At 38.4% G+C, this 10,000-nt stretch overlaps 1 protein-coding gene across 2 annotated transcripts in view; it reads right to left on the bottom strand.

Moving 5' to 3' along the window:
• spns1 (SPNS lysolipid transporter 1, lysophospholipid) overlaps positions 1–8,553 on the bottom strand; it is a 13,640-nt gene extending 5,087 nt beyond the window's left edge. The window contains exons 1-9 of one of the 2 annotated variants that reach the window (XM_062438183.1): positions 8,340–8,553; positions 4,425–4,640; positions 3,776–3,841; positions 3,508–3,644; positions 3,268–3,419; positions 2,657–2,723; positions 2,417–2,559; positions 754–906; positions 1–93 (exon numbers count right to left, since the gene is read on the bottom strand). The exon at positions 1–93 is cut by the window's left edge and continues 97 nt beyond it. In XM_062438183.1, coding sequence (XP_062294167.1) covers positions 1–93; positions 754–906; positions 2,417–2,559; positions 2,657–2,723; positions 3,268–3,419; positions 3,508–3,644; positions 3,776–3,841; positions 4,425–4,632 — 1,019 coding nt within the window. In that variant the 5' untranslated portion in view covers positions 4,633–4,640; positions 8,340–8,553. Of the gene's footprint in view, positions 94–753; positions 907–2,416; positions 2,560–2,656; positions 2,724–3,267; positions 3,420–3,507; positions 3,645–3,775; positions 4,008–4,424; positions 4,641–8,339 lie in introns of those variants that run through there. The other variant, XM_062438185.1, reaches the window with a different exon arrangement.
• Positions 8,554–10,000: the final 1,447 nt, after the last annotated feature.

Below are 10,000 nucleotides of genomic sequence, written 5' to 3'. Positions count from 1 at the left end.
CTCGCCGTCTTCTTCCTCAGCTGCCGGCTCACCTGCACGCCGCTCGCCACGCCCAGCACACCGGTGACGCAGGTGATGATGCCGAAGATAAGACTGCCAGAGGAAAAAAAGAAGAAAGAAGAAAAAAATCACAGTTAGTTAAACCCTCCTGTTGTCCCTCGAGTCAAGGAAGGAAGGAAGGAAAGGAGGGAGGAAGGATGGAGGAAGAAGGAAGGAAAGGAGGAAGGGAGGCAGGAAGGGAGGAAGGAAGGAAAGGAGGGAGGAAGGAAGGAGGGAAGGAAGGGGGGAAAGGAGGGAGGAAGAAGGAAGGAAAGGAGGAAGGGAGGCAGGAAGAAGAAAGAAGGAAGGAAGGAAGGAAAGGAGGGCAGGAAAGAAGGAAAGAAGGAAGGGAGGACGTAGGAAAGAAGGAAGAGGGAAGGAAGGATGGAAGGAAGGAGGGAGAAAGGAAAAGAGGAAGGAAGGATAGAAGGCAAGGAAGGAAAGAAGGCAAGGAAGGAAAGAAGGCAAGGAAGGAAGGGAGGAAAGAAGGAAGGGAGGACGTAGGAAAGAAGGAAGGAGGAAAGAAGGAAGGAGGGAAGGAAAGAGGGAAGGAAGGAAGGAAAGTAGGAGGGAGGGAGAAAGGAAAAGAGGAAGGAAGGAAAGAATGGCAGGAAGGAAGGGAGGAAAGAAGGAAGGGAGGACGTAGGAAAGGGTGCGTCGTCTTTAAACAGTGAAGCTGAGCCCAACAGTAAGGAAAGTCACGTGATTGGTCACCTGTCGTCGGAGGCGCAGTTTCCTTCCACGCAGGGGCTTTTCTCTCCGGTGAACACGGCCGCTCTGAAGAGGAAGGTCGGAGCCCAAAGAGCCAGCGAGCCGGTGACGAAGGCCACGGCCGTGAAGCCCAGAGTGGAGAACACGAAGCTGCGGCTGAGAGGAGACAGAAACAGACTTACATCAGACACACCCATAGACTGTATATAAAATGGACGTAACATCCGTGACGTCACCCATTGGTTTGTGGACTGCTGCTCGGAGGCCAATAGTTTCGGATCTGAGCAGCGCCATCTTGAAAATGTCAGGTGCATGCTGGGTAAAAAACAAACATGTATTCTACTTATATGGGCATCAGGAGGAGCATGAGGCGCCCTCCTGAACCTGTGAACCAATCAACCTGTCAATCACGACGTAGCCACGCCCTAATGCATACCCTGCTTTATCGTCACATATAAAATCAGGGAGGCCAAAATGTCCCAAATGAACATCATACTGCATTGAAGAAGGCTTTAAACTAGCGATTGAGACCATAAACACATTTTGAAAACGTTTACTGAGGTTAGAAATCAAGTGAGAAGTTGGTGAATTCTCCATTGACTTGTATAGAGACGGAAGTCCTTTTGACACCAAAACGGTCGCCCCCTGGTGGCCTTTTGATAGAATGCAGTTTTAAGTTACTTCCGCGTTCGCATCATTTCAGAGGACCAGAGCTCCCCGCCTGGACACACCAGCTAAACTCTCTAGTTACTCTGATTCTGTTGAGTTATAGAAGCTGCACGAAGCTCTCTAGTTATAGAAAGAACTTCTAAGAAAGAAGGAAGAAGATTAGGAAAGAAAGAAAGAGAAGGAGGAAGATTAGGAAAGAAAGATGAGGAAGATTAGGAAAGAAAGAAAGAAAAGGAGGAAGTTTAGGAAAGAAAGAAAAAGAAAGAAAAGGAGGAAGATTAGGAAAGAAAGAAAGATGTTCCAGTGTTCAGTGATAGAGGACTGTATTCAGTCATTATAAAGTAGATGATCAGCTTCTATTGAGCTTCATCAGTGTGAGTTAGTCATATCAAGTGATATCTGACACATTTACAGTCTTTTTAGCATCAGATTCCCTCTTAGTGTTTCCCTGTTGATCTGTGGTGGAAGTATAGTAACAAAAAGACTTTGCTACTAAAAACACTGTAACGTTGAAACATAGAAGATGAAGATTTGACTCATTTACTCTCCTCCTTTCTTCCTCTTTTCCTCCTTTTCTTTCTTTATTTCTCTAATTCTCTCTTTCCTCATCTTCATTCTCCTTGTTTTTCTTTGTCCTTTTTCTTTTCTTTCTTTCTTTGTTCATCCTCCTCCTTGTTCTTTCTCTTCTTTCTTTTTCTCTTTCCTCATCTTCCTGCCCCCCTTTTTCTTTCTATCTATCATTTTTTCTTTCTTTCTTTCGGACAACTGAAGCTTCATATTAGCTTCAGATCAACTTTTAAATCCATGTTTCCACAGAAGGAGGACTGTGGGTTTAGTCCTCCATCACTTCCATAGTAAACATGATGAAGGGATCTTCTAATGGTCAGTATGAACAGGAGGAATCATTACAGACACATAAACACACTTCATGTTCATTTGGGCTCCTGACTGTGTATTTTGACAGGTGAATAACTGAGTCGTCCTTCTGTGAACCTACTTCCTGCTGAGCGCCTGCAGGTCAGTCAGCCAGCTGGTCTGATGCAGGTGATGCTCTGGTCGAGCTTCGATGGCGCCTCTTTTAGGCTCTTTGACCACAAACAGCAGCAGGAACACTGCAATGATCCCCAAACCTGGAGTCACCTGGAGGAAGAAGAACATCACAGTCCTACTATGTTCCCAAGCTGATTTATTTATTCATCTTATCTGTGGTGAGTGAATCAGAGGAATTAAAACTTACCCTCAGAGCCCAGTGCCAGTCATGTGCAACAGCGCTGACCTGTGACCCCACGATGTATCCGAGGCCGCTGAGAACAAAAAGAAAGACGTAAACAAGGTCAGACGGAGGACTGATGGAGAAGTCCTCCTGTTTCCTATTTATCAATAAGAAGTCCACATTCACATTTTTATTAGATTATTTTACGTCTTTTCTAACAAATGATAGAAACACCGAAACGCTGATTTCTGCAGTATATAACAGTATTTTTGCAGTGTACATAACTATTTTTTGCAGTGTATATAACAGTATTTTTGCAGTGTACATAACTATTTTTGCTGTGTATATAACAGTATTTTTGCAATATATAACAGTATTTTTTGCAGTGTATAGAACAATATTTTTTTCAGTATATAACAGTATTTTTTGCAATATATAATAGTTATTTTGCAGTGTATATAACAGTATTTTTTGCAGTGTATATAACATTATTTTTGCAACATATAAGTATTTTTGCAGTATATAACTATTTCTTGCAGTGTATTTAACAGTATTCAGTTCACATCATTATCTTTATAGTTATAGTTCTTAGTGTGGACGGGTTAGGGTTAGGGTTCATTAAAGTCTTCTCCTACCTTCCCACTGGGATAGCGAAATAAAAGATGGAGAGCATGTTGGTCCTCTTCCCTTTGACGTAGAGGTCTGCGATGATGGTGGGGGCGATGGTGGAGTAGCTGGCCTCTCCGACTCCGACCAGACCTCGAGTCAGCAGCAGAGCCCAGAAATGCTGCGAGGACCAAAAGTATTAAAACCACTGAATCATCATGTTTTCCCGCTGCTGTGATTCAGGTGTAAACATCATCATGCTCACTCACGTCTTTGGGAGTGTAGGAGCTGGCGAGAGTCACTAAAGACCAGAACGTAATGCCGAAACTCATGATGAACTTCCTGTTGTACCTGTCGCCAAGGTAACCGAACAAAGGAGCCAGAAACATGTAGCTGCAGATAAAAACTGGAAGGGAACAAACATCATCAGAACATCAAATATCTGCAGAAGTCATGAAAGTTATGGTGAGATTCATTTGCAGGAAACCACAGAGGTGAAGTTTACATTTAAAGACTCTTTAGTTTGGTTTTATTTACCCGTTTGGAGCAAACCGGATTTCTCGTCATCTATTCCAAAGTACTGCTCGATGTCAGGAAGAACACCTGGTGAAAGAGCAGAGTCCATCAAAGCAAGCTGTGTTCATACCATATACTGTATATATAATATGGACGTAACATCCGTGACGTCACCCATTGGTTTGTGGACTGCTGCTCGGAGGCCAATAGTATCGGATCTGAGCAGCGCCATCTTGAAAATTTCAGGTGCATGCTGGGAAAAATAAAAACAGGGATTCTACTTATATGGGCATCAGGAGGAGCATGAGGCGCCCTCCTGAACCTGTGAACCAATCAACCTGTCAATCACGACGTATCCACGCCCTAATGCATACCCTGCTTTATCGTCACATATAAAATCAGGGAGGCCAAAATGTCCCAAATGAACATCATACTGCATTGAAGAAGGCTTTAAACTAGCGATTGAGACCATAAACACATTTTGAAAACGTTTACTGAGGTTAGAAATCAAGTGAGAAGTTGGTGAATTCTCCATTGACTTGTATAGAGACGGAAGTCCTTTTGACACCAAAACCGTCGCCCCCTGGTGGCCTTTTGATAGAATGCAGCTTTAAGTTACTTCCACGTTGGCCTCATTTCAGAGGACCAGAACTCCCCGCCTGGTTCGTACCTGCCACGGTGAAGCGGTCCATGTAGTTGAGCAGGTTGATGTAACAGAGGATGAAGACGGTCAGCAGCGCTCGGACCTTCGACACTCCGCTGGGCGACTCCTCCTCGGTCCCCGCCCCCCCCGAGCCGCCCTGCTCCTCCGCTCCCTCCGCCTCGCTGTCATCGGAGAAGAACGGCGCCGAGTCCGACACCGGTTCGCCCAGAGACATGGCCGCCGCTGACGACAGGAAGTACAATTATTATTAGTCATTATCAGAGGAGCTGAATGTTTTTTTTTTTTTCAATCGTCTTTTTATTCATTTTTAACATTTCAATAACACATCAAACAAACAAGGAAACAAGGGGAGAAAGATAAACAACAACAATAAATAAATAAATAAAAAGGAAAAGAAAAAACAAACAAAACAAAAAAAACAACATAGCAAATTAAATCAAATCAGTCCATGGTCACAGTTAATCCTTTTGAATAGGCATGTCGAGCCTTACTATGATAGGATAGTGTCAAAGGTCCATAAAAGGTTCCCATATCTTCCGAAAGACTTCCCCTTTATTCTTTAGGGTGTATGTACGTTGTTCCAGTCTTAAAGTTTCATTTAAGATTTGTTTGAACAAAGGAGACGATGGAGGTCTTCGGTGGTTCCAATTAAGTAAGATGCATTTCTTTGCTATGTAGGATATTATGATAATCCTCTTCCTCTGTGTGGTGACCAGTGTCCTGTCCAGTTCCGTACCCAAGAGGTACAGTACCGTGTCGGTGTAATGTCCAGCTGGGTCAGATCATGTACTGCCTTCCAGAAAGGTTTTAGTTTTCTGCATTCCCAAAAAACATGCATAAGTGACCCTTTACATATTTTACAACTATGACATCTGGGGGAAGAGTTCGGGAACATTTGACTTAAAGTCTGTGTAAAGTGAAAATAAATATGTGTTCTGAGTTTGACATACCACAGAAAGGTGTGTTGTTAACCACCCTGCCAAATGTGAATGATTAAAAAAAATCGCCCTGATCCGTAATGATTCATGATGAATAAGCAGGTTCCACCGCTGCTGGAGTCATCGTGGATCGACTGTTTGTCACATTATATTTTATTACAGTTTGAAAATGTTTGTTTTGTGTGTATTTACATGTTGACTTATGTGTTTTGTGCAGTTTTATGTATTTTTAAAGCCAATCTACAGACGAGCATGGAAAACTAGCTCAGTCTATAAATGCATGCTTTATAATTATAATCATATATAACATGAAATTAATCCTGCCCTTTATTTTTACAGCACTGTTTCAGGCTGAGGTGAAGATCATGAGCGGCTCTCGGAGGAGGAAGATGAAACAGGAAGTCATCCTCGGCTCGGCCATGTGATGACTGAGATGATTCTGCAGAGTCAAACTTCTCCTGCTGACAACATCTAAAAGTCAGCAGTTCATTTCCTGATACTGATGACATCATTAAAGTGTTAGAAACTGAATGTCTTTGACGGGGAAACTGCACTAATAAATATAATAAATAGTTAAATATAAATGTTTTATTATATATTGTGCAGTAATTATAAACTTGTTATAGTATATAATAAAATAAGAGCAGTGAGACGGTTACAATTATTATAAACATAACAGATAATGAAATATCAGTAGAATTATTATTATATTAAAGTGTGCATTGTGCAATAGAAACATTGATATTATAAATTATGCATAAAAAACAACAATAAGAATGATCATTGTTATTATTCTATGTATTTTTATGAATTTATTCTTAATAATAAAACTATTAAAATAATGTTAATAACAATAATAATTATGTGTATTATTTAATGTATTTTTATGAATTTATTCTTAATAATAAAACTGTTAAAATAATTGTAATAACAATAATAATTATGTGCATTATTTAATGTATTTTTATGTATTTATTCTTAATAATAAAAATTATACAAAATAAAAATAATGTTAATAACAATAATATTTTTTTTATTTTAATTTTATTTTTTTCTATTTTAATCATTATTCATAATAAAAAATATAATCATAAAATATTGAATTAGTTTAAAAATGAGTTGAGAAAATAAACAGTAGCACTTGTTTTTTATATTATTACAGCAAAAAGGTTCATTTATGAGCCCCGTAACAGAATAAAGCCTATAATATTCAGATATATGTTTAAAAATAATAATGAAGTATTAAAGTAAAAACGCTTGGATTTGGTTGATCAATAAAGAGAAAACACAGACGACTCGTTCACAGAGAGGAAGCTCGCTGGCTTGAACTTTGACCCCGTTTGCAAAAAAGCAAAGTCATTGATCAGCCGGTTATCAGCTGATGTTCAGACGGATCAATACTGCTGCTGCTGCTGCTGCTCGGCTCAAAACTCAGTCAAAATAATGAGCAGCGTTTATTATTCATCATTTAAAGCTTTATTCTACATAATTCAGGAGTTTATTTTAGACTCCGCTCAGATTTCTGTCCATTTAAAGCGCCGTGAAGCTTTACACTGGTTTGATTTGTGATATTACACATTAACAGTCTTCTTATGAATTCAGAAGATGCACTTTGCCAGTTTAAACAACACTATTTGTATTTATTTAAGACATTAATCTGGCTAGGAGACAATAACACGTCTGATTTCTGTATTAAACATGACTTTAAGCTGGTACGTAATATTTCACATATAAAAGGAGTCTTTTTTATAAATTTTGCACATAGTATTGTCATATATTTTTATATTTGAGTGTATAATTTTAGCCTTTAATTGGTTTCTTTTACCCTCTTTGTATTTTGATTTGATTTAATGTCAGCTGGCTGCTGTGGCATTTTAATTTGAAGCCTTTCTCCGTCTATATAACGTTGTGCAGGAGGAGAAGGCTTAATGTGTTACTGTGATAAAAGTCATAACTACACATATAAAACCTAAAAATACAACAGTGTTTAAATGGACTTTGGTGTGAGATTCAATGAGCGACATCTTAGTAAACGGATTATAAAAATGAGCAAATTAATAAAACAACTGGTGACTTTTTGGCCAAATGCATCGTGGTTGTCCGTAGTAAATTAATTTGACTTTAATTACAAGTTTAATAAATATTACTTGGATTATTTTTTTGTTTTACTCACTTTGTAAATTAAACTTTTAGATTTATTTGCCTTTGTCAAAGTTAGTTTTGACAGCTGGGGCTAGTTTAAGTGTTTAAGGTTTTGTTATATTATTATCTATTTTTAAAGAATATTTATTTATTTATTTATGTATTTATTATCAATGCAGAACACTAACCAGCTTTAATACTTTAATTAAGGCTGGGCGATACAGATAAAATTAGATATCACAATATTTTTAATTAAATAAAACAATATATAATAATAATATCCGCTATTGTAGAGATGATTATTATGTTTATGAAGATTGCGGTCAGGTGACTCATTCACCTTTACGTAACGTAACGTAACGTAATGTGAGAAACTGAAGTCACCAGTTGAAACCAAAACACCGGACAAATCTGATTTATTCGGTTAGTTTCACGCATTAAAAAAACACTGAAGTGAACGTTTCTGACTCAGCACTTTAAATAATATACAAAGGAAACCAGAGAGAGAGAGAAAGAGAGAAAAGGGGAATAACAGGGGATGTTTGTGTGTTTTCAACGGCCGCCGTCACTATTTTAAGCCATGGCGCATTCAGCCGGGAGTCACCAGATAACACGGTGACCAGTTAAACCGTAACACCAGATAACACGGTAACCAATTAATACCAGATAACACGGTAACCAGTTAAACTGTAACACCGGATAACACGGTGATCAGTTAACCCATAACACCAGATAACACGATTACCAGTTAAACCGTAACACCAGGTAACACGGTGACCAGTTAAACAGTGACACTAGATAACACGGTGACCAGATAACCCGTAACACCAGCTCTGTTTACCTGCAGGATGAGTCTGTGCGACGCTTCTTTCTTCTCTCCACTTGGGCCACAAATCTTCTCCTCTTTTTCTTCTTCTTCTTGTCGAGCAGAGTCACTGACGCTATTTAAAACACATGCTGACACCGTGTCGGTTTAAAGCAGGTCACGTTAAAAAATAAAAACTCTGTGTTTAAAAAAACGCTGCGGAGCTCTTCACTGGTGACATTTGTTTGCTTCCGCCATGATGGATCTGAACCAAACTTCCGCTTTGCAGCTCACATGACTTTATTTAGAAGTCACATGACAAAATAACATGATTACACCCAACAGCGGATGTAGAGAAGTAGAATTGAAATACCTGTACTTTACTGTAGTACAGTTTGAGGTACTTGTACTTTACTGTAGTACAGTTTGAGGTACTTGTACTTTACTGTAGTATTTCATGTGATGCTACTTTCTACATCTCAGAGGGAAATATTGTACTTTCTACTCCACTACATTTATTTAACAGCTTTAGTTACTTTTCAGATGCAGATTTGACACAATGGATAATATAACAAGCTTTATAAATACAACACATTGTTAAAGATGAAACCAGACAGCAGTGTGTAGTCGGCTCACATTTCAGATGTCTATGAGTTGTTAACAGCTCCACCAAATAGTGATTTTTCCCTCTAAACTTCTCACATGCTTTCATTTCAATAAATGTTCAATGATCCAATATTTCAGCAAAAATCAAAGATTAGAGAAAAAGTCCAAAAACTGAAAACACATTTGTGTATCAGAACTTAGTTTGTTCTTCTTTCCTCTCCCATTAATCATCTCACCACCCCTCACATTTATCTGCTGACCCTTTGGAGGGGCCCCACCCCTAGGTTGGGAACCACTGGACTAAACTAGCTAACTGTATATAAAGTAGTGTAAACTAGCTCCACCTCCAGCAGCTACAACAGTAACATGCTGCTCTAACACTGATGCTTCACTATTAATAATCTAATGATGTCATAATAATAATATATCAGTCAGAGGACCAAACCACTACTTTACTGTAATACTGCATACTACATCACTATAATACTGCAGTACTTTTACTGTAATACTGCATACTACATCACTATAATACTGCAGTACTTTTACTGTAATACTGCATACTACATCACTATAATACTGCAGTACTTTACTGTAATACTGCATACTACATCACTATAATACTGCAGTACTTTTACTGTAATACTGCATACTACATCACTATAATACTGCAGTACTTTTACTGTAATACTGCATACTACATCACTCATAATACTGCAGTACTTTTACTGTAATACTGCATACTACATCACTATAATACTGCAGTACTTTTACTGTAATACTGCATACTACATCACTATAATACTGCAGTACTTTTACTGTAATACTGCATACTACATCACTCATAATACTGCAGTACTTTACTGTAATACTGCATACTACATCACTCATAATACTGCAGTACTTTTACTGTAATACTGCATACTACATCACTATAATACTGCAGTACTTTTACTGTAATACTGCATACTACATCACTATAATACTGCAGTACTTTACTGTAATACTGCATACTACATCACTCATAATAAATGTTGTAATTCATTGAAAGAAGAAAACGACTTTTGACACTTTTCTGATCATCTGTACCTGAA

The sequence above is a fragment of the Scomber scombrus genome, chromosome 18 (assembly GCF_963691925.1).
Source record: "Scomber scombrus chromosome 18, fScoSco1.1, whole genome shotgun sequence".
NCBI lineage: Eukaryota > Metazoa > Chordata > Actinopteri > Scombriformes > Scombridae > Scomber > Scomber scombrus.
This window is presented reverse-complemented; position numbering and strand designations above follow the sequence as displayed.